Source organism: Stegodyphus dumicola, chromosome 12 (genome assembly GCF_044657685.1).
Source record: "Stegodyphus dumicola isolate Sdum_Otavi_A_Nest chromosome 12, ASM4465768v1".
NCBI lineage: Eukaryota > Metazoa > Arthropoda > Arachnida > Araneae > Eresidae > Stegodyphus > Stegodyphus dumicola.
The window spans coordinates 6,355,862-6,382,194 of NC_140779.1; the positions used below are offsets into that span (position 1 = coordinate 6,355,862).

General features: G+C 34.5%; 1 protein-coding gene across 1 annotated transcript in view; it reads right to left on the bottom strand.

The window, feature by feature from the left end:
• Positions 1-26,333, bottom strand: part of LOC118186283 (disintegrin and metalloproteinase domain-containing protein 10 homolog) — a 77,217-nt gene that overhangs the window by 28,143 nt on the left and 22,741 nt on the right. Inside the window, exon 3 of the mRNA XM_085827454.1 lies at positions 19,005-19,256. Coding sequence (XP_085683580.1) covers positions 19,005-19,256 — 252 coding nt within the window. The remainder of the gene's footprint in view (positions 1-19,004; positions 19,257-26,333) is intronic.

A 26,333-nucleotide genomic window follows, 5' to 3' on the forward strand; every position in this document is an offset into this window, starting at 1 on the left:
GCGATAAAGTAAAACAGCCTCAAAGGCAGTTTCGATTCAGACTTATGGTTAATTGCTTACTTGTTCTTTATAAGATTTTTTTGTTTCGTTCTCGCTTGAAATGTTACATATTACTATATACTATACTTATAGTACATTTTTATTGCTATATCTTGTCTCGAAGTGTCAGGATCCCTTAATTTACGTACTCATTAAGAGACTCAGATTACGTACTCATATGAGAGAGAGATAAGTGCACTGTTAAAGGTGATGCGGAGCATAGTGCAAATTTTCTCATTTGTTTATTCATTAAACTGTATTTTTCTTTTATGTGAATAATGTATTTGTTTACTCTATGCTAATTTTAGTAGAGCATGCGTTTAGTAACATGCGACCATCGTGAGTGAGGCTATTCAAAAAAAAAAAAAAAAAAAAGAGTTGTAACGTATTTAGATGCCATGCATATATTTGATTAGTGCTGCCATCTGTTGGGAGAAAACAGATATGAAAGATATGCTCAGATCTCGATGTAAATATATTTACGCTTCAACATCTAATTATTTTTGGGGGAAATATTTTAGTTTTGAATAAAAATTTAAAAAAGAAATACACAAGAAAATATTTCTCTCAGATGGTCTTTGACTACAGCAAGTATATTCTAGTTAAATGATGCCCAATGTGCATCCACCCATCTTTCCCTGCTACTCCCTCAAGCATTCGAAAACTTCTAACTTGAAAAGCAGATTTCTTCAAAAGCGCAAAATTAAGATATATCACCTATATTTTTAGTATTAAATCTTATACCTTATGCATTTTAAAAGGATAAACACAATTTCAAATTTTAAAAAAGCTAGAAAAGCAATACAATGGAACTTAAGACACAGTAATTAGATCTTCCGCATCCTTACGGAATGATGATGGTACTTATGACGTTGAATACCATTATTAAATTATTCCCTGAGTCTATAAATAATACTAGTCACTTCATGTTTGGGTAAGTTGTAGTTAGAAGAAGTTTCACAGATTTTAGACGATGAAGTGAAGGTTTGGTTTTTGGTTTTCGTCTATGTGATTACGGCGAAGCCTCGAGGGGTATCTGCCTAAGGGGAAGGATGCCTTCGTGGATGACTTTCTAAAGGAAAATGGCTCATATACACGTAACGTATGGGAAACATCACGAAAACGCCCATGCAGCCAACCTGTTTGCGGGTTTCTTACCTCTATCTTTATCGACTTTTATCGCTCTGCCGCTAGTTGGCAGAGCGGCAAAATCGCTGAACACTGGTAGTTAGGTCAGAACACTGGTATGTTCCTGATGAACTAAATTAACACATAAATGAATGTCTTGAAAATGCCATAAAAGTACCAATGTTGTTACATGCAAATGAAATTCAAGTTTTTTTTGTTTTTTTTTTAACAAAAGGAGAGAAAATTAAAAAATAAAAGCAATTTTTCAAAGATATTTAATATTTAAGAATATGTAACTCGGAAAAACTAGTTCTTATTCAGATTATTGAGGCAGTCATTGTTAGCTCATATGTGTTTATATAACGTCTATGGATTATAGAACGTTAATGTTTATGGAACGGAGGATGTTTATTATTACAACTCTGCAGTAAAGCTTAGGCAAATCAGAATTTATGGTAGGTGACTGCAACCTCTTTTTGACTGTGGGTCAAAATCGATTAAAATCTGAATATTAAGAAGGCTTTTCGGGCCAGTGCTATTTTCATTTTAGAACGGTCTTAAACATAAATTTTGTAGAAATAATAATTACAATACCTTTCAAAGATAAAAATTAAAATTATAATGCTAATTATTATAAAAATAAGCATAACTGAATGACCTTTTATTTTTCTCTTCGAAATCAGGAGCTACTCTGATGTTTAACTTATTATTTATTTATTTATTATTATTATTTACGTGTTACGACCTAAGGACACTACGCGGAAGGAAGGGATGCCTTCGTGGAGGACTTTCTAAGGAAACTGGCTTGTACTATGATGCTGAACTTGTGACATCAACTTACTCACATATCTGGCTCATAGTTAGTCGTCTTAAGACGAACTGAATTTTCGGTAGTAAGCTGCTCCTGTTTTTACTTAAGATAAATTTCATGCGTGAAAATATTTGCTGGCATTTGTAAGTTGAACCTAATGCGGACAAAATGACAAAGCCAGTTTTTTTCAATTATGATTTACGGATCAATTTTGCCAAACTTATCATTTTCCACTTGAAATTATGTTACAATTTTGATTCTTAAAAATAAAAGTACATGCTAGTTACTGCAACTTTGAAACCATACAAAAATGTTAGTGTTATTATTTATTAGTTCAAAGGGGCTTTGTCCTTGAGGGACTATTGTTTTCGTTTTGCGATTTTGCGTTGAGACACTGTAAATGGCTGTATAAACTTTCAAACTGTTGCCACCAAATATTACCACCCTGTATTATATTTGAAGAAATTAAGTAATGAAGAATCTTGCATAAATGTATGTATGTTTCTCGCATTGTGATAAAACAACGGTGCCTAGAGCCATCCAGTTTTGAATAACGTAATACTACTGCGAATATAGGCATCTGCAAGCCCAAATTTGAAGTTTTGAATTTGTTTTATTATCGATTTCATATTCTGTAAATCTATAACGAATTTTTGATAAACAAACTCAAGGGTTTCAAAGCGAGAAATGGTGACGTTGTACAGAAAAACATTTTTATCTCCAGCGCGTGAGACTGCGTATCGGAAATTCTAAAGATATGCTAAGTTTAGAATTATTTTGCTGTTGAAATTTGCTGATCTTATGGTTTAAGTGCGAAGAACATGATATTTAATAAATGAAACTTTAAAAAAAAAAAACGCCGTTTTGGGCATGATGTAAAATCTGAAATCTTTCAAATTCCTTTTATTAGTTTTAATATGATCGTTGATAAGAGAGACACCTGTACGTATATTGGGTATAAGTATTTGGGCGTGTTGAACTACTGGCTTTCAATTGATCGGGTTTTTACTATTAAAATTTTTTAAACTAGTAAAATTGCACTGAAGCTGGAAATATTAAAATTTTGATCTGCAGATTCTCTAACTTACCAGTTTTTTAAAACAACTGTGGTTGATTAAGGGGACTCATACACTTTAAAACCCATTAAGATCTTCGAATATGTGACTGTTGCAAGAATTGAGATAACTTATTTATTTTAAAAGCAAGTTCTTCCAACTTTTTACACGTGACTGCATAATATAGCTGCTTTCTGAAATTGTAATCGGAAAGTTCGTGTTGCCACAAATATTTTTATAATTTAATCCGCTTTAGGATAAAAGTTTTCGCCATGTTTACATCTTGCGCGCACAGTTTAAAACATTCTGTTGCATAATTTAACTCCATATTTAATATATAGCTTTTATAACATTTGGAAACTACTGTGAACCCAAAATTCTAAGTTTCACGTTAAACTTTTATTTTATTTGGAGTTGAGTTTATGAAATGCATTTTATTAAAAAAACTGTAAGGTTTTCGTGCATAAAGTTTTTTAATATTAAAATATTAATCAAATTTTGAGTTCAGTTAGAAAATAGTGCCCATATAAAGATCATCAAATTTCAAGTATGTACCATTAGCCATTTTTTAAATATCATGCGCGTAAGGTGGAAACATGACGAAACATTTTGTCACAAAGCGGATTAAATTACAAAAATATTTGTGGCAACACAAACTTTCTGGTTACTAGTTTTCAAAGCAGCTATATTATGTAGTCAGCTGTAAAATGTTGGAAGTCATTGCTTTTAAAATAACTAAAATATCCCAATTCTTGCAACAGTCACATATTCGAAGATCATAAGGGGTTTAAGGTGTATGAGCCCCCTTAATGTAATTCAAACAAGCCTGCTTGCAGAATTTTCTACATTAGTTAATTTTTTAAAAAAATTATGTATTTCTTTAATTATCCTACCAAAATTGCTATCTGAAAATTTCCATCTAACGCTATTTTCATACACATGTAGAATTTGCTTTAATATCCAATTACCCCAAAAGGTCATGGACTAGTTAGTAATCAACAACCATTTCTATTCCTCCCATGTCTGTCAGAAGATTCATTATAATGTCCTGACACACCCATGGACACCTACAGCTTCTAATCTCAAAGGATTATGGATATCAGTTGTTGTAATCTAATGCTTTAGTACCATATCGCAATAACAGCCGCATCATTTGGAACAATTTAGTGCGAACGGATGAATTTATTAATGACGTCAGCTCGAAATTTAGAAATTCAGGTGAATCGTATGTGACTTTTGATTATTTTTATGCTAATACTTAGGCCTAGAAGAGTAAGTTCTTAAATTTGTTTCCGCTTGCATGAAATCTGTAATTTGTTTTACCCCTTTCGAATTTATATTGAGTACATGATAAAAAAATCTGATATATACACCGCATGACTTCCTAGAATTTCATTAGAGATAGGTTTTTTTTTATTCCATTAATTCAGTACTCACTTCGAGGTAAGGGAAAAGGGCATAAAACCTCAAAATACCTTCATTAAAAATTGAAATATATATATATATATATATATAAAAAAAAAATAAAACACTAAATACAGTTCAAACAATTAAAAAAATATTTTTTGCAATTAAAGTAGAATTTCTACACAAAAACTAATAATTCGCCCAACGGGTAACAAGGCAGATTTTTCGGTGTACCGAAAGTTTACTTTTGGTCCCACTCGGCAAAAAGACATTGAAAGTGTTGAACTGACTTAATTCACTATTCTGCTAAGTTGTTCCTGTTGCACTATTCCATAATGTAAACAATATGGCTGCTATGGTATAAAATTAGGCTTAGCCGCACTTAAACTACTTTTAAATTGTTGATAATTTTATGACTATTGCATGCAGATTAACTAAAATAACATAAAAACCTTAACCGGAAGATAAGAACAACATAACTCATTCATTTTTAAAGCAAAAGTTCATTTTTCAAGCGATGTATCAATATATGAGAATAAAACACACCGAGCCGAGTAACAGAGTGGGTATAGATATTTATATACTTTTGGCGCTGCCGATTGCAACCAAAAAGGGAGGTGCACAACTGCATGTTATAGCAGCCCTATATATAAAATTTCAACGCTCTGGAGCTACTCGTTTTTGAGTTATGCGAGGTACGTATATACGTACCTACGTACAGACGTCACAAAAAAATCTCTTCTGAATCCATTTAAAATTTTTTTTTTTGCAACTCGTTTCGGCAAAAACAGTCCTTTATTCTGTCCTTACGTACAGATGCCATGCAAAAACATTGTTAAATTGCATTCGATAGCAGTGAAAATGTATATTTTCGTTGAAATATGATACCCAGAATTTTTCGCGATTACAATGCTTCCTTTACAAGGAAGTAATTTATATTGTTGCGCGCGTACGGGTTCGTTATGAATTGAATGCTGAAGTCCGATGAAAAGTGAATAAAATTTATTATTATCACAAGAAATGAAACACAATGCTTGAAGTTCCTCAGATATTCGTACAATACTCCAATATCTGACAGTAGTTATCTTTTAAACTACTAAAAACGTTCAGCAGAAACAGAGAAACGTAGAGAAAGCTAATCCGATTTCACCGCGAATTCGCTACAGTAAACAACAGCAGTTTTCTAAACGAAACTCAAACCCACCAGCGGCCGAGCGGTAAAGACGCTGAAGACTGGTAGTTCGGTCTGAGGTTTGAATCCTGCGAACGGGCTGGCTGCATGAGCGTCCTCATGTGTAACGTGTATACGAGCCAGCTTCCCTTAGAAAGTCTTCCACGATGGCATCCCTCCCTTTAGGCAGATAGCCCTCGTGTGCTTTGCCATAATTGAATAACCCAACCCTAAACGAAACTCATAAAACAACTAACTAATTGAGAGGTTTTCCTCCTTTTATAAGCTTTTTAAATCAAGCATTTGCCCATTCTAGTATTTTCTCGATTTTTACCTAAAAGCAAAAGCGTACAATTACGAGATATGTGTTTATTAAACGCTCATGCTCCTGTATTTTTCATTTTTTTCGGCGTAGACTTCTCTTCAAATAAGTCGCGTGCACGGGGAAATGAAACAATTCTACTTAAAAATAGCATATCAATACAAGAAACGTAACAATATCGTCAAGGTAAGATATTTATTGTGTTTTGTATATTTTGGCTCAACGAAAAGGCCCTCAGATTTTATTTTATTTTATTTATTTATTTTGTTTTCGTTTGTTGCTCTCGGTACGTTTTGTGCCTTCATGACTTAGAGATGGATTCAAAAAGGCGTGTTCCGTATGGTGTATGTTCTTCGTAAGAGTCCGTCAAAGGTTTAAATTAAAATTGTTTCTTTTTCTTTTTTTGTCTTAATTTATGATTCTGTAATGTACAAGCTTTTCTATGTGAACAAAATTTTTGGATGCTTTATTTTAGAAATCCTGAAGTATTTCATACAATATCACATGTTACGCTTTGAGTCCGAACAGGAAAAGTTTTTGAAGCTTAGTATTCTCGAAACTTAAGCTAGCGGAAAAATATTGCGCTATAGAAAGGAACAAAAAATGTTGATACCATTCTTAAATTGGATTTAATAATGCGCTTTATCCGAAATAATTCCCTTCTCTTTATTAAATAATTCATTCACCAAATTCCCATTTTAGACTTTTATTCATTCTGTTCACATTAGATGCGCAGACATTTTTAATAAAATAAATTCTAAGATCTTTAATTTAAAGATTTATTCCTGTAATATTTCAAACAGATCATATGCTACCCATTGATTTGAGAAATTCAATGCTCTTGCAGACTTCTCCTGCCACCTCCCTTCGTTTCCGATGTTGGTCAATGTTGTGTATATCCGGAGGGAGAGTTATTTTGAGGGTCTTCCCTTCGTCCATAGATCAGAGACAATGCAAAGAGCTTTGCTGCTTCCGCTTGCAGATCTTATTTCCTTAATAGCGGGCAAGAAAAGAATTGTCTCCGCATGTGAGACATTTACGACTTCCCAGTTTCATGGTGATGAGCATCTGCTGTCTATAATTGAACTAGTTGAATAGTAACATCTGCTTAAATTGACTTTAATGACTTTTCTTTGATCGTTTATTTTGAGATGTTACGAGCTTCGACAAATGATTGATAGAAAGAAGTGCACCATAAATAGAATAATCCACTATTCGGGTCAAATATTGATGGTTGAGATAAACAAATTCAAGTAAACACTGCTTTATCCTATACTGCAAACATTCTATTTTCTGTTGCAGAGTAGAATCTTAAATATCATATGTAAAATTGTATAAAACATTTGGCTTTCTGTTTGGAAATGACCTTTGTAGATTAGCTCAGGATACAGCCACTTCTTAGATTTCTAAATTAATTAGATAAAAAGTATATTCGTAACTTAACGCGGCAGCTCATCAACAACAGTGGGAACATGCTTATACACTGAGTACCAATAAGTATTTGGACACCTGTGATAGAAAAGAAAAACTAACTTTATTCAAAATCAATAGTTGGTAGAGCCTCCACGAGAGGTAATTACAGCGTGGACCCTCCGAGGCATAATTTCCACAAGTCTTTGTATGACAGGTAGTGGTATTTTCTTCCACTTGGCTTGGAGAAGACATAAAAGTTTCTTCCTCGATTTTGCACGGGTAGTGCACCCCTGAATTCAGCGATGCAACTCGTCCCAGAGGTTCTCGATAGGGTTCAGGTCTGGACTCTGGGCAGGCCAGTCCATTCGATGAACTCCATTGGCACCATACTAAGCCTTGGTTAACGTCGAAACATGACAACTGGCATTTTCGTCCTGAAAGTAACAGGGGTCCAACCCGTAAAACTGCCACAACGTAGAAAGCCCATTGTCAACCAAAATAGTGCAGTAGGCATCGGAGTTGAGCTTACCATGAATGGGGACCAAGGGTCCCCGCCCATACCAGGAGAAACACCCCCAGACCATAATTCCACCTCCGAACTTGACTGTTGGCACAATGCATTCGATGTGCTTTGCACCACCTTAACCGAGCAGCGTGGTTGGACTTTGTGATCGCGTTTCGACAGCGCGGTTGGATTTTGTGTTTAAGGGCAGCAGCGCGACCATGAAAACCAAGCAGATGTGCTTCCTTACGGATAGTATTCATTGAAACAATACTCCCGGATGTCTGTTGAAACTCCTCGCGGATGAGTCCCTTATGGATTGGCCACATTTGTGATACCCGATAATTATACCTTATCGGGTACCTTACCTCGAAATCAGAGAGCTCTAAACTGCGAGGCATCTTGCATGCGGCTAAAGCCGATGCTGTTTCCTACACGATATATACCGGCGGAATCTGTGACGTACCTTAGGACCGCAGATATCGTCATTTACATAGGTGTCGAAATACTTATTGGTAGTCAGTGTATAAGCTTATTCTCTGCGGTTAAAAACAGTGGGAAATGACACCATTTTTTACTTTCCTGTACGAAGTAAAGGAAGTATTGTAATCGCGAACAATTTCGGGTATCATAATTAAGCGAAATATCCATTTTGACCATTCTGATATCCATCTAAACGACGTTTTTGTGTGACATTTGTATGTACGGACAAAACAGAGATCTCGGTTTCCGAAACGGATTAAAAGATGGCTTTAAAATAAATTCAGAAGAGAATTTTTTCGTGACATCTGTACGTTCGTACATACGTAGGTATGTATCTTGCATAACTCAAAAACGAGCAGCCTCAGAACGATGAAATTTTGTATGTAGGACTGGTAGTTATGCACCTCCCTTTTTGGTAGCAATCGCCCGCACCATATATACAGTGGCTCCCAAACGTGTTCGTACATTTAGAACTAGGCGTTCATTGAACTAGGGCTCTATCTATTAATTAAAAGTAAACTTTCTGAATGAGATTTTAATAATAAGATCTATAATCTATTCGAAACAAAATTGCATGAAATATTTTTAAAATATAGCGAAACTTTATTTTTAAGAAATTAATAATCAAAAAATGATAAACATTTTATCTCACAAAAGTCTTCGTACACTGAAATATTTTTAGATAAAATCAAAATTAGAATTATAGTTTGCCGCTTTTTTTTTTAATTTTTGCATTGTGGTGGCATTTAAAAAATCGTTTGCTTTAATTTTTTATTGTTTACTTCATACTATTCTATTTATTATTGAAAAATGGGTCGCAGTCGTAAAGAAATTACAAACAGCATTCAAAAATTTATAATTTTTCACCATAGTAGTGGTAAATCAATTCAAAATATCGATAAATTAGTTAATTTATCCTATTCTACGGTGCAGTATGTGATAAAACGCTTTAAAGAAGAAAATCGGATTGAAAATAAGGTAAGAAAAGGTCGACCGAGAAAGTTAACTAAACGTGATGAGAGATTTATTATTAGAAAATATGTGATAAACCAACGTTTGAATGCTTTAAAAGTTTTCGCAGAATTTAATGAAAAGTTTTCTACTTCAATTTCACTTTAAACTTGTAATGTTGCGCGCTTCCAACCTGCACGCAACAATAGTGGTGACTGCTAAGAACTGGAAAGTAGACAAAGTCTTGAGAAGGGTTTAAATCCCTTTTTATTCAACTTTAGAAATTACAAATGCGTGCTCTTGACGCTCACAAACTACGCCGACCCGGCGGTAAAATAAAAATAAGAAACTAAAAAAAAAATAATAACAAGTGACTAACTACGAGGCTCTCTAAACGTAACTAACCTCACCGCGTTCTAAGATACCGCTGATAATTCAGCAAACTTCTGAGTATTACGTTGAAAGATTTAGCTATCTACTGAGGCAAGCACACAGGCCGAAACGCGTGGTTCTTCAATTTCTAACTAGGCACCTCCACGCTCGTGAAGCAAGAAAGCACACTTTCGAACTCGTTTCCCTTCTATTTAACTCAGATTACTTCCGCTGACAATTCGAATCCTTGCGCGTTCTACTAAAATTTACATACTCTGGCATTGGCAATTCCAGGGGAAAGTAAGGCTTGACAGGAAAGATAGTTTAAACTTAAAATAAATGTTAGTTAAAATAAATATAAACCCTACAAACTGTTCGACGAGTTCTCAGAGAAGCTAGATCACATTGGCGTTCTGCCCGTAAAAAAATTTTTTTTAGCGAGAAAAACAGAAAGCTTAGGCTTTCATTCGCAAAATCAATGATAAATACACCCAAAACGTACTGGAATAATGTCCTATTTGCTGACGAAAAGAAATTTAATATTTTTGATTCCGATGGTCGAATGGTATGGAGGAAAAAAAATGAGAAGAACTTAGTTGAAACAGTTAAGCATGGCGGTGGAGGTGTTCTTGTGTGTGGGAGCATGGCAGCATCAGGACTAGGTAATTTGGTATTTATTGATGGCATAATGAGCCATTCTCTTTATCTAAATATTTTAAGAGAAAATTTAAAATTATCAGCCCAAAATATGGGTATTGGAAACAACTCTATTTTTAATCATGATAACGATCCTAAGCATAGGGCTCTCAATGTTCTCCTGTAGTGTCTCTATAATTGTCCACAGGTTTTGAAAACACCACCTCAGTCGTCAGATTTAAACCCGATAGAACACATTTGGAAAGAACTGGAGGTTAGAGTACGGAAACACGACATCAAAACGAAAAGCGAACTCAAAACAGCCATGATAGAAGAATGGATGAACATTGATTCAGAAATTACAAAAAAAACTAGCAAAATCTATTCCCAGACGTTTAAAAGCTGTTGTGGATGCTAAACGATATCCTTATTTACTAACATTTAAAATATTTACTAATATGTCGAGATTTTTTTGAAGTGTACGAAGACTTTTGCGAGATAAAATGTTTGTCATGTTTTGATTATTAATTTCTTAAAAATAAAGTTTCGCTATATTTTAAAAATATTTCATGTAATATTGTTACGAATAGATTATAGATCTTATTATTAAAATCTCATTCAGAAAGTTTACTTTTAATTAATGGATAGAGCCCTATTTCAATGAAAATCAAAAGTGTACGAACACTTTTGGGAGCCACTGTATATATATATATTATTTATTATATACTCTGTTTCTCGGCTCAGTGAGCTCAGTTTTCTTTATTCTTATATGTTGATAAATTGTGAATTTTTCTTTAAAATTCATTGAATTATGTTGTTTTTAATGTTCCGGTTAAGGTTTTTATGGCTTTAGTTAATATGCATGCAGTAGTTGTAGAATTATCAGCAATTTAAAAGTTGCTTAAGTGCGAATAAGCCTGACGGAACAGCCGTACTGAACATTGAAAGACATTTGAAACTTAGCAGAATAGTGAATTCAATCCTTTAATGTCTTTTCTTCAGAGTTGGACCACACGTAAACTTTCAGTTCTGTGCACCGAAAAATCTGTCTTATTGCCCGCTGTCCGGATTGCTTATTTTTGCATAGAAACTCCCAATTTAAAAATTTTTTAATTTAAAATTTAAAATTTCTTGTGCACCACATATTACACAAGGTTTACAGAGATAAGTTAAAAAAAAAAATTACAACAACACAACACAAAATAAAATAAACTTACAAATTTACACATGACACGACGTAAGAGATAAATTCAATTTTAATTGTAAAAGTTTTTTTAAGCTGTTTTAATTGTAAATTGTATTTTGTATTTTTCTTTATTTTCTAATTTTTAATGAAGTGTTTTGAGTTTTCATGTATTTTTGCATTGTCGCGAAATGAAAACTGAATTAATTGAATGAAAAATATATCTCTGATTGTTCGTGGAAATAAATTTAAATGAAATGCAGCAGAAAATGCGTATAATTTAATAAGCCGTATACGGAAGTATCAGATTTTTTAATCAGCGAAATAATTCAGCTTTTGTTGTGGAAAATTACACATATGTCAAGCACATATTACCGGCTTAAACACAAACACGCGATCTTCAGTAGTTTATCAAAGCATAATAAATGGTAGTGGTATAAAGCAAAATTTAAATAACGACATAAATAATATACATCTTCAGAATTAAGCTGCACATCATTGATGCAATTTTATGACATTAATTTATAACATTTTTAAATTGCACTTAAATAAGAAGCATATTTATTCGTAAAAGTAACAGTTATTCACAAAATAATAACTGTGATTAGTTTTTCCATTTAAAAAATGGTTTGGTTTTAGAAAGAAGATCTTCTAAATAGATCTGTCTGTTTGTTATAACCGATTTAATTATTATAACCCTTTTCGAAACTGTTAACCGTGAGATAGCTTTTTTAAAATTTTAATATCGAATAAGGGAGAAAGTTACCAATTTATACCTTGATTGTATTTTTGAAATTAAAAACAGTTTCATCTTAGATAAAAGTATAACACAATATTACTACAACCTAGGAAATGAAAGAAAGTTATATAATGACTTGAAAGAGTTTAGACTTATTGTAGAACTAAAATTTTGCACAGCTAAAATTTTTCATAATGAGAAACAAAATTATGTTAGAAATAGAAAGAGAAAAAGGTGGTGTTGGTGTATTGAGAATACGGCAAAGCACACTAGGGCTATCTGCCTAAGGGGAGGGATGCCTTTCGTGGAGGACTTTCTAAGGGAAACTGGCTCGTATACACGTTACACATGGGGAAAACCACGAAAACGCCCATGCAGCCAGCCCGTTCGCGGGATTCGAACCTCGGACCGAACTACCAGTGTTCAGCGATTTTACCGCTCGGCCGCTGGTGGGCCGAAAAAAAAAAAAAAAAAAAAAAGGGGGGATGTAGAGTTATTGGTTATTTTGATTCTGGAGAATGTTCAAGGCTCTCGCGGAGACTCGAACCTGGACCTCTCGAATACGCGTCGAGTGTGCTACCGTTACACCACAAAGGGATGTAGAAAAGATGGAGAAAACTCATAAGGAACAATGAACAAACTAATGCCTAACTAAAATGTAACGTATTAGTTTTAAACATAGAAATCCTGAAAGTATGAAGATATGCTCTTATACAAAAATATTAGTAAAATAAATGTAATTAAAATGCTAAAAAGAGAACAAGGTACAAGGAGTACAAGGATTTGTGATGATCATCAGATTTTTAAGGGTCCTTTCTGAGACTTTGAAAGAGATATCAAATTCTTTCTTCATAATTTTCTATATGTAAAATACTTGTGTGAATGGAGCCCACTAGCGACCGAGCGATAAAAATCTTTGAACCCTGGAAGTTACACCAGAGTTGAAATCCCAGCGAAAGGTTAATTACATGGGTGCTTTTCTAATTTCCCCATCTGTAACATGGGTATAAGACAGTTTTTCTTGCTTTTTTAAAGCAGACATACCTCCGAGCCTTGTCATAATCTAAATTAGTTAAGCTAATTTGTTTTCGTGATAAAGTTCCATTAAAATTTACCATTAAGAAAGATTCCGATAGAAATTTCATGCTGAGTAAAAGTAGTTCAGTGTTTATTTAGATGCATTGGCATAAGTGTACTTTACTTCTTGTAAGAATCCCCTTCATTTCAAAAAATATAAATGAGGTAGAAAAGTTGGAAATTTTCTAGATCGTTCATTTGTTCTTGTTGTCGTGTCCATATTACATGGAAGAATGGTTGCCAAAGTCCACTGCAAAGAGAAGTTGAACTTCTATTTTCAACTTCAATTTTGAGGGAGAGCAAACCGGAGGGTGATCCGGGGGGACTCCCACCCCTCTCCCCTTCCACAAGCTACACGAGAGGACTTTCGGCTCGCCGCATATTTAGGCGTAATGGCAAACCGCACATTGAATTGATCAGTGTTAACGAATTTCGCTTACTGCGCATGCTCGATGGTGTACCGTTGGAGTGAGAGGATATACTAGCAACTAAGCAGAAGAAGCAGCCCTACACAAGTTAGTCATGTTTGGGTTTACTGTTTACAGTTGCAATACTACTGAAATTTGTGTATGGTTACAATAATTATTAATACTCGAGATATAATCACATTGTGATTATATCGAGATATAATCATTGCATGTGTTTCTGTTTCATTTCATTTTGGTTTATTTTGTTCATAAACATTACATTTAATATCAGTTACTTGACTTTAATTCAGTAATTTAAACTGGATTTATTCTTTAATATGTTAAACTATATACGAATGGACGTATGGTAAATATTCAATTGCTTTTATTCCTCATAAGTATAATAAATAAGCATTCAGCTGATTCATCTTAATATCAACCATATACCGTATTTATCTTCTTTTAAAATTGCACCAAATTCTATTCTGGGCATGCGCAGTAAGCGAAATTCGTTTAACATTGATCAACTCAATGTGTGGTTTGCCATTACGCCATATTTAGAGCCTCCCATATCACATGGACACTTTACATTTAGAAAAATCCATATTTTCTCCGGGATTCGAACCCGAGCCCTTTGGTACCGCGGTAGGCTCCCCTAACCATTATACCGTCTGAGTGACAAGATCGTTCATTTTACCACACATTTAAATCTATACACACATTCACACAACTTCCTATTCATGAAAAGAACAAGCAAATTCAGAAAACATTCTGAGTACCTAATACATAAAATGCACAGGATGTTTCAACTAAGTATTGCACCTACTATATATATCTCCCTTCGATGAAGGATTTCAAGTATAATAAGTATATATAAATTTGTAAACTTAAGTGTTTCTACAAGTGGGAATTTGAAGCCCGTGTTTCTATATTAATCTTTTATTACATAAAACGTAGCTATCAAAAATATGCATCTGAAAAATTTAACAATCGTATGACTGTTTTTAGGAATTCTTAAATACGGTCTGCCAAAATTGAAATTGGTGCTAGCTTGGGCAATTTTGATCACGTGAGGATGGATAATTTGGCAATCATTTGTATGCGATCTACCGATTTTATTTATTTCTCATTTCTTTTTGGCGTCATTTTACCACGCATTCAAATATGAAAAGTGTTGAAGTTTTTTATTACTCTAGAGAGGCTTTGTCCCTGAAGGACTATTGTTTTCGTTTTGCGATTTTGCATTGAAAACTTTGAAAGGCTGTATCACTTTTCAAATCATTGCTGCCAAATACTACCGGCCTGTATTATATTTGAAGCAATTAAATAATGAAGAATCTGTATAAACGTATGAATGTTTCTCGCATTGGGATAAAACAACGGTACCTAGAGCCATCCAATTTTGAATGACGTAATCCTAATGCGAATATAGGCATCTGGAAGCCCAAATTTGAAATTTGGAATTTGTTTTATCATCGATTTCATATTTTGTAAAACTTTAACGAATTTTTGATTCACAAACTCAAGGATTTCAAATCGAGCGATGGCAAAGCTGTACAGAAAAAACATTTTTGTCTCTAGCGCTCGAGACTGTGTATCCGAAATTCCAAAGATACGCTCCTTTTAAAATTATTTTGCGACATTGCTGTTGAACTGAATTTTATGTTCTAAGTGAGAAGAACATGATATTTAATAAATAAAAGTAAAACACAAAACATTTAAAAAAAAAAAAAAAAAAAAAAGGCTCTTTGGACGTAATTTAAAATCTAAGACTTTACAGACTTTTTTTAAAATTTTATTTTGTGAAGCTATTGTTATTGAATCATGAAACTATCTTTCATATCGCTGTGTGCGTGGAGCGAAAACAATAATGCACGTAAATATGTGTCGAATTTGCGCAATTCTCTGTTTTCTTAAGGCAAAACAAGTCGCTGTATGTACGGGGAAAATAAAAATAATGCATCATATACATTATGTATAATGTTTAATACATTATTTTTGCATTTTACATTTGGTTTGTTTTATTAATTTTAAATAGTATTTTTCATCATTATTTTTATATTTTAAATCGTAGTGTTAAAGTTTTTTTTGGTACTATTCGGTTTCGAGGGCATAAAAAATCGCCAAACTTTTGTTGATGCCAATGCTGCCAAAAATAATTGCGGCAAGAAAGGAAGTGTAATAGTAAATAACTATTTAAGATTGATGCTTTAATTTAGATGAAAGGTTAATTTCATATAATACATTTTTATTATTATAATTTATATGAAAAATGGCTAAACATGATTGAATGGAAGCATAAGAGTAAATAACTATTTCAGATCATTATTATAATTTATATGAAAATTGCTAAACATAACTGAATGGATGCCTGCATCGCTATTTCGCTACCGACTTATCGCTAAAGGATAATTTCATCTCTCTGGTTGTTCAAACCTAATTTTCTATAATGAATGATGCCTTTTCTTTGAAAATATTCTTGGTAAAGTGCAGAATCGCTCACTTATTTGTTCGCCAGCCGCTTTTTACAAGGGTAAAAACAATTGGATTTTTGTCAATTTTCTTTTATTTTTTAAGTGAAAATAGGTCGATGTGTACATAGATAAAGTCAAAGGTGTGCGCAGTGCCATTTTTGTGCAATTCTAGGATTTTTTTTAAAGTGAAAATAGGTCGATGTGCACATGGATACCGAGTATGTGCAATTCTTAAAAACGTGTCGTGGTGTGGCGTATTTAATTAAGGCAAAGCACAAGAGGGCTATCTGCCTAAGGGGGAGAGGTGCCTTCGTGTAGGACTGGCTCGTATACACGTTACACATGGGGAAAACCACGAAAACACCCATGCAGCCAGCCCCTTAAAAACGTGTCAAGCAGTGGATAATTCTGCACTTTACCCAAAATTCTATTGCCGAGTTTTCGTCATGGGCAATTCCCAAATTGTTAAATCCATAGAATATCAAAAAAGGATTTAAAATCAAAAAAGGATTTAAAAATTAAACTAGTATTTCAATGGCGTCTTAAGAAATATAGAACTATATAAACTTACGCAATCTGAAATTAGCCCGTACGCTAGATTTGGCGCGCTGTTAAATGGGCGCGTTTGCTAGATTTGGCGCTTTTGCGCGTACATTTTCTCTGCAATTTTATTACGGCCCCCCCCCGAAACCGAATAGTACCGTTTTTTTCAATATACTGATAATGTTCGTCGAGTTACAGTAAAGATTGCCGCTTTGGCGAACTTTCTGGGGAAAAGAACAGCGAAATTTCCAACTCGTCCCTTCTAAGTAACTTTAACCTTTAAATTTAATGAAATTAAAACTTTAATGAGTTAATAACTTAATTAATGGAATCATTTTCATTTCCATATTTATATATAGCGTTTCAGTAGAGGCACCTATGAAACATTAACTGATTAAATAAAGCTACAGATCGCATACTACCATGAATACCGATACCTTTCTTAGACCGACTTCGTTACGAAAACACTTAACTGATTAGAAACTTTTCATACAAACCTCACATAAAAATTTAAAGTAGTATAGTATTTATTGTAGAAACCTTTGAAGTTTTGTACCCGAAAGCTTATTTTATTTTATTTATTTCTCTAATTGAGTGCATGGGTTTCCGATCAAATTTAATCGTTCTAAATATTTAGCATAGAATTTCTATATTTTTTCTATACTCGGGCCTTATAGAAATGATACTGTGAAACACCGAAATCTGGAGAATGTCGACTTTCACCGGTGAATATCGTTCCGGTTCACATAGTCACTTGGTGTATGTCCGAAATATTTTCCAAATACTCTTATTTCTGACTTACACCGGTAAATGTCGACATTCACCATGTACTAATGGTGAATGTTGAACATATAAGAATATTATATTTTTTTCTTCATAATTAAGTCGCGAAAAAACGCACTTGAGACTTAAGAACAAAAGAACTTAAAACACACAGTTCATTCAAAATGAGAAAGGAAAATAATACAAGTTAAAAACTTACTAAATTATGTGATTCAAATCTTATTTATTGCAACAACTTAAACTATTATGACACTTCGAATTGCGCAAGAGGCCCTTGCTTTTACAACTACATTTATTTGTGGAACAATTCCTTTTGCATTGACAGCGTGTACATATACTCCTCTCTTTTCGACCTACACCAGAGTATGTCTGTGATTGTCGACATGCGGTACAGGTCAGTTCGACGGCAACGTTTCGACGCGTGGTCGATTCGACACGAGATCGTTTCGACGTGGGGTCAGTTCGGCCCCATACCTTTTTTGCTTTTGCTTGACGCGATACTTTTCGTATTTTTATTTATTTTTTTCGTATTTTTATTTATTTTATTTTGCATCATCATTCAAATAAATTTGGTGTCATCATCATTTGGTGTTTCACACCCCACATTATGGGAATTCATAGATGGTATCAGGCGTGTTCAAAAATCAATTGATCAATGTTATGAACAATTTGAACGTGGAGATGAACAGCCGCACAAACGGAATACGTATCTGAGAGCTGATATGAGAATTAAAGTAATAGTTGAAGATTTTGAAAATCGAGAAATAATGGAATACCTGAAAAGTGTCGCGCATAATTTTGCAATGGATTAGTATAAAAACAGTTCTGTGATGTAATCTTATTTATCTCTAATCTTATTTATGTGTTATCTTATTTAGTATCTGTAATTATATTTGTCTGCAATATAATATAACTACTTTGTAACCATATGTTTATTTACCATTTGTGTATTTTGCCTTTTTGATGCTGTTTTGTGACATAAATAAATAAAAAAAACCCCTCCCTCATGTCTCGGGGACTTGACCTTGGCGAGGGCACTTCTCACTAATCTGGAACACAAACAAAAATCTAGAACACTTTCACACATATACGCACATATATTTATTTCAGATATGCATGCAAACACTCGCTAATTCAATAAATAAAAAACAGTCATATTTATTCTAAAAATAAATAAAAATACGAAAAAAATATGGCGTCGAACTGCCCCTGCGTCGAAACGTTGGTGTCAAACCGTCGGCGTCGAAACGATCTGCTTCGGTGGATACGCACCGGTGAGGGTCCGAATGTACAAGAATGTAATGCAATATTCGATCTTTCACCGGCGTATTTGGTGAATATTGACATTCTCCGGTGAAAGTCGACATTCTCCCATTTCGGTCTTTCACGGTAACAGATGAATATTTAAACAGTAAATTTTCTCGTATGAGTCTCTTGTATTTATCTTTATGCATTTTTACTCTTATTTACTTTGTAAAACTCTTATTTTGTAAAATTTCAGCTGTTACCTTGAGATGCGAGTGCATTTGCCATGTTGTGCCTGCGACAATCTGAAAAGAAAAGTGTCCAGTCGTCCTCCGGAGGATAGGAAAGGGGTACTTCGCATTCCCGTTCAATGCTACCCATACTTTGTCCGAGAGCCATGGTGGTAGCCCAAGTGGTGGCAAACAGTGGTCTTCTGCCTTCGGAGTTAAAGGTATTTAAAATTACCACATTCCTCGAGGGCTCGTTTTCATTTTCGTTGCTTTTACAGATACCACCTGCGGAAGAGATTACAATTTATGAAATTTCTGACTTCAGACTCAAATTCACTGTTATAATGATTCAGATATGTTGACTGGAGGTAAGATGCTTATTTGAATGCAGTCTCTAACTGAGGCTGTAGTATCTATGACTGATTAACACGTTGAGCGCCACGTCAGGCATCTGTGGCTGACACTAGACTTTCCGTTTAGGTCGCGTCCACCGCCGCTGGCTGTCAGCGTGTAACATGATATATATGTATAAAATTTACTATATTTTATGGAAATAAAGAAAATTTATTTAAAATTTACTTAATTTTGATTCATTACAGGACTAATGGATTTCATTGAAACACGGTAAGCATAAAAACAGTTCTCCATTACAGCTATTACAAAATGTGACAGCTCTCTTAGTATTTTTATCTGCCCATTACTCTACCAGCTTCTGTTGCATTATCATAACATAATTTACAATATTTCTGTACTTCAGAGGCTTTTCCCGGTTTTCTTTGGAGTTTATGTTGTCGTTTTTTAGATATTCTTGCATTTCTGTTCGATGGAATGTTTTCTTTCTCACAACTTGTAAGGGATAGCGCTAATTCTTTCCGGAATTCAGTAATGCTAATTTTCTGCATCGTAATATCTTTGTGCCCACCAGCGGCCGAGCGGTAAAGTCGCTGAACACTGGTAGTTCGGTCCGAGGTTCGAATCCCGCGAACGGGCTGGCTGCATGGGTGTTTTCGTGGTTTTCCCTATGTGTAACGTGTATACAAGCCAGTTTCCCTTAGAAAGTCCTCCACGAAGGCATCCCTCCCCTTAGGCAGATAGCCTTCGAGGCTTTGCCGTAATTAAATAACCTAACCTAACCGTAATATCTCTGTATAGAGTGTGACTATTTACAAAACAGATTTGGCGCTTAACGTGTTGAATGAAAGCCTATAGCATTTAGGATTTAGGAACGGGGAAGACGGGCACCACACCTTTACCATTTGGTTAATTGGTTTAATCAATGCCTATAGGAATCCCGTCCCGAACGTAAACTATTTTCTGCTGCGATAAGAATCACTGGCCCTACAATACGGTTTGAGAAATCTGAAGATGGCGTGAACAATGCTGATTATTTTATTGCTGTATACACTTATGATATTTCTAAGCAAAAACTCATCTCTGTTGTTTCTGACGCTATATTGAAACGGGTAAGCAAGAATGTTTTCTGATTATGACACGTGATAAGAACTCGGTCGGCTATTGGCTATAAGCGCGCGAGAAAGCTGAACAGGAGCGAACTCAGTTTTACGTCTTCTGCGTCACGCGAATTTACGCCTGCGTCAAAAAAGTTGCGTTAACTACGTCGCGAGCGTACTCGTGTGAACGGGCCTTGAGAATCACTGGCACTACAATATCAGCGCTTTTAAGCGGGGCGCGTGGCCTGAACGGGATTGCCTAAGAAATACTTGTGGCGTTCAACGTGTTAAGTAAAGCAGTGGCTAGTAGTGGAACGTAGCACTCAACTAATCAGTTTCAGTACTGTAGTTTTGACTCAATCAAATTCCATACTGCTAACGAGAAGGCGAACTGCACTTCGAATAATTGTATGTATTATTAGAAGTACAACTTATACGGTACCATCTACGTATAACCTATGCGGTTGTACGTAGATGCGAATTGGGTCTCAGAATAGCAGTTAAAGCGAGTACTGTTCTGTTATCGGGACCGGAATCAGATATCTCCCAAAGGTGACGATTGGGCGGAGGATTTTCAGTCCCAAAGCTGACTGGCGAAAAATTCGAAGCATAAAAATAACCCGCAAAATATTTAAATTACGATAAATGAAAAACGACACGGTTAAGTTGAAAAAAAAAATATAAGAAAAAAAAAATAACGACATATATTCATATAATTAGGATTTTTCAATGTAAATTAAACACTTTGCCAAAAAAAACCAGAAATAATTAAAAAATCTTAAAAGTTTCAGATTTTAAATTACGTCCAAAACGGCGTTTTTAACGTTTTGTGTCTTACCTTTATTTATTAAATATCATGTTCTTTGCATTTAAACCATGAAATTCAGTTCAATAGCAATGCCACAAAATAATTTAAAAATGAGCCTATCTTTAGAATTTCCGATACACAGTTCCGCGCGCTGGAGATAAAAAGGTTTTTTTTTTTCCTCCGTAAAGTGTTATCATTGCACGCTTTGAAATCGTTGAGTTTATTACCCAAAAATTCGTTAAAGTTTTACAAATATGAAATCGATAATAAAACAAATTTCAAATTTCAAATTTGGTCTTCCATTTGTCCATATTCTTAGGAGGATTCAAAATTCGATGGCTCTAGGTACTGTTGTACAATGGGAGAAATATACCTACATTTATACAGATTTTTCATTATTCAATTTCTTCAAATATAATGCAGGACTCTAACATTTGGTGGCAACAGTTCGAAAAGTGAAACGGATATTTTTATAGTGAACCAACGCAAAATCGCAAAACGAAAACAATATTCCTTCAGGGACAAAGCCTCTTTGGACTAAAATTTCCTTTTACGATTTTTCGTGCACTGAGTAATTCCTCTTTCCTGAGGAAATAGTGTGGAAGATATTTCATGACTAAGCAAGTCCAAATTTTCAAATCCATGGTAAATATAATAAAAATTAAACACAAGGGCGCATTACATCTTCGGAATTTCCATTTTTGTTGCCAATTTTGAAAAGGCTTACTTTTTCTTAAAAAAGTTAATATTTTAACGACTTTAGAAGTAAACATTCGCGACTTCATATGATGAAACATTGGCGACTTCTTCTTGGCGAGTTTAGCAAAACATTTAGCGACGACTCCGGTCTTGATAACATAACAATACCGTTAAATATTCAACTGTTGCATTAGAAGCAGGCTTAGCATATTCATTGAGATTAATTAAAATAGAGGACAATCATTCATTTACTTAGAGATTTAAAATATTGTTACGAATTTGGTATTTAAAAAGCAAATGTTAGTTCAATTATAAATTAAATGGTTTTATTTCTCGCGCAGTGCAGCGCGTGACGAATATTAAAAGAAAGCTAAGCCGGAAAAATTAAAAATACAAGAGCGCGTGCGTTAAATAAATAAATATCTCTTTTTGATTTCGAGAAAGTGCTGGAAAATTCTAGCGCGTGATTTTAAAATCTTATAAAAGGAGGAAAACATCTCAGTTGGTAGTAGTTGCTTAGTTTGTTGTTGTTTAGAAAACTACTGTTGTTGATTGTAGCGAATTCGCGGATTAGCGTTCTTTAGCTGTTTTGAATTACGTTCTATTGGACATTTGAGTAGTTAAAAGAAAACTACTGTGAGATATTGTAATACTGCGTGATAATTTGAGAAAATTTAAGCATTTTTGTTGTGATAATAATAAATTTTTGTTCATTTTTCATCGGACTTGTGCATTCATTTAGTAACGAATCCGTACGCACGCAACAATATATTATTTTAAGATATGTTCTGATATCATACTGATGGCAGTTTATTTATTATATGAAAAAAAAGCATGAATTTCCTTAAAATTAAACATAATTTATTCAGAGGATAATACCAGTTGTTATGTATTTCATTTAGATATTTTAAAAGGGTACTCTTACTACCACGTTTTTGAACAGCTTTTCAAAATTTCATGTCAGAAAGCATAATGTAAAATCAAAATTACCGAATCAGGGCCACCACTAGTACTTTTTTTGGCTTTATATTTATCCGGTTAGGTTAGGTTATTTAATTACCGCAAAGCCTCGAGGGCTATCCGCCCGAGGGATGCCTTCGTGGAGGACTTCCTAAGGAAAACTGTCTCGTATACACGTTACACATGGGAAAACACGAAAACACCCATGCAGCCAGCCCTTTCGTGGGATTCGAACCTCGGACCGAACTACCTACTAAAATCAAAAAGATATTTATTTTGCTTTTTTTTAACCAATATTTTCACCGAATCTTTAAAATATTTAAAAGATTTTGGCTCCAGTGCTTTTGAGACGTATCTGGTTACTATAGTGTACGTTACTTTAATCATCAGCAGTTCTTCAAAGCCTTACATGTACAAAATTAAGTCTTACATTTCCTGCATCAAAAATTCTTTGAAGTCATTAGAGCATTGTGAACATTTGCAGCAACCCAAGTAGCATATATCACCAAACACTCTTAAAAAAACGAGACTTAGCTGTTGGCGTCATCTGCTTACACATCGTATCTTATAATAGCTAAGCATATCTGCTAAAATATGGGCCGGGGTGACCATGTCAGTCTTACACCAATGACACTCAGGGAAGATCATCTCTCCCTGTTGAAATGTGAGTGCTCTAATATGGCCACTCATGAAGCTCTGATATTTTCAGGCGATGGCTGAAATGACCCTCCCGGGCTTCTTCCAAAATACCGCAGTTCCAAGTTTTCCACCCCCAAGGAAGGTTCCATTCATGAAGGACTATAAAGTACTACTTTAAGATTTTTATTTTTATTTTTTTTTTCTATGGCACTATATGGCACACTATATGGCAATGTATAAACCTTTGATTTATTAATAAATACTAGATAAGAGAGGACGTGGGCAGAACCGATTAACCGTAATGGTAAAGGGATGGTGCCCACGTCCTCCGTTACTACTACTACTACTACCCCCCCCCCCAAGGATTCCTCCAAATCCTGACTGTTACCTCAAAATAGTGCAAGCGTGTGCCTGGGCAGAATGGGCGAAGTACTTCGAGAATTCTGTTGGTAGTGCCAACCTAGGCGTGAAGGCCATTCCATTATGCCTAGCTAAAACAGCTAGGCACTTAGCCTAAGTCAGTCTTCTCCCTCTGGTGCCCCAGGCTTTAAAGCAAGCCAATTGAAGTTGCTTTTTTCCCTTTACCATGAATACTTCTGATCATAAACAATAGACTCTGTGAACGTGACGTCACGTACGTAAGATATTTACAGGAAACACAGCAACGATAATAAAAGAAACACAGAAAAATAATTCGTTTTCACCGAGTGATCGGTTTTTGATCCGGTACAATTAGCATATAAAATTTGACTTGTTTTGGTAGAATAAACGAAGTCCAGCGAATTACAGCTTAATCTGTACATAACTACAAAATCTTACTAAGGTTTAACAAACCTTGCTATTGAATCAGAACTGGATCATAAATGCATGACTCGTGCTTACAAATCAGCCAACTACTTGTGGCGATGTAACGTAACATAACGGTCAATTCAAATTTGAACTACATCTAGAAGCCAACGGCTACACAAATGATTGAACTCGAATTTGGATCAAAACGTCTTACCGGCATAACAGTTTAAATATCAGCAACTATAATGCAAGCCCAAGAATGATATCTTAACTAAGTTAGCTGACCTAACAACGTGGCCCCGAGAGGCAGAAACACGTTCTGTCTTACAATCTGAAAAATCTCACGTTACATACTCTCGAATTAATTTTCATTCTGCTAGGGATGTGATAGACAAATTTAAATAATAAAATAACTGTTTATTTAAAATAATAGAAACGTTAAAATAATAGGAAGCACAACATGAGATTTTTTTAAATTTCGATAAATTGTATCCACTTCAAAGTATCGTCTGCTCAATTTGCTTTTACTTTCTAGTATGTCGAGAAGAGTTGTTTTAATTTCATTTCTCTATCAATATTTTTACTGCGTCTTGCAAATGTTTAGTAAATTTTAGCTCTTCGGGGGAATTTAAAACATATTGGATTATTAGAAACATATTGGATTATTAGAAACATATTGGAAATTAGCCTTCAAGATCTTCAAGTCTTACAAACTGTTTGTTTCCCATTATTGCTTTTAGTGGGTACTTATGATAAGTCTTATGATAAGCACTTGAATTCAGCTGGAGCAGAGTTTTCACACTTTTTGAGGTAAAATCGCAATTCCAACATTGAGTCTGATGAATTTTGATACTTTGTTATATGAATAAATTTTAATCAAGCAGAAAATTCCTTTATTTTTGTAACATGTCTTTTAGCATTTAGTAAAGCTAATATTGATACAAGCTAATAAATGCATACCTCACTGACTTGAAAAGATTGGGCGGGGGGAAGACTGGGGAAGAAATCTCTCACGTAGCCACACAGTCTCACCAAGAAGAGAAATATTTATGGGTTGTACCCATTTTGCAAAAGAGGCTTTAAATGAATTGGGAATAAAAATAAATTTTACCTGATTCCAAAGAATATTGTTCAACAAAATGTTTACTTTGTCTTTATTCTCAGTACTAAGTCTTGTGATCGATAATTTTCTCACCTTTCATTTCTATTAATGTACAGAATTTTATACTATGTACATTAATTTTATTTTTCCTACTCAATTTTCATGTCCCCCGATATCAAAAGGATGCCAAGATTATCGCCAAGTTTAAACTACTCGCATATAGTTGTGGCTGCTGTATCTCAGCGGGCCCACCAGCGGCCGAGCGGTAAAAGTCGTTGAACACTGGCAGTTCGGTCCGAGGTTCGAATCCCGCGAATGGCCTGGCTGCATGGGCGTTTTCGTGGTTTTCCCCATGTGTAACGTGCATACGAGCCAGTTTCCCTTAAAAAGTTCTCCACGAAGGCATCCCTCCCTTAAGGCAGATAACCCTCGAGTGCTATGCCGTAATCTAATAAACCAAACCAAACCTGTATCTCCGCGACTGGTTTTAGTATGGCACTAAAAGCTTATTTTTCCAGAGGATTTCCGCCACATGTTCTCTGAAAGAGACGACTTTAGAAGATGTTAACCCGTACCCCTTTCGGTACTCTTCTGTTATCGGGACTGGATTCAGATATCGCCAAAAGCTGAGGATCTGTCGAAAAATTTGGAGCATAAAAATAATTGCCAAAATATCTAAAAACGGTTTAGTAAAAGAAAAATTTAAGGGAAAAATTAGTTAACATATATCGTACAATTAGAAATTTTTAATGTAAATTTAAGCAACTTGCCAAAAAAATTAAAATAAAAAAAATCAGTTAGAAAATTTAATGAATTAAGATTAATGTAGAGGCATGAAACTGCAGGTATTATTTAAAATGTCTGAAAAGATATACGTTTTAGAACGCTGCTGCCGCCACATTTACTCAAAAAGG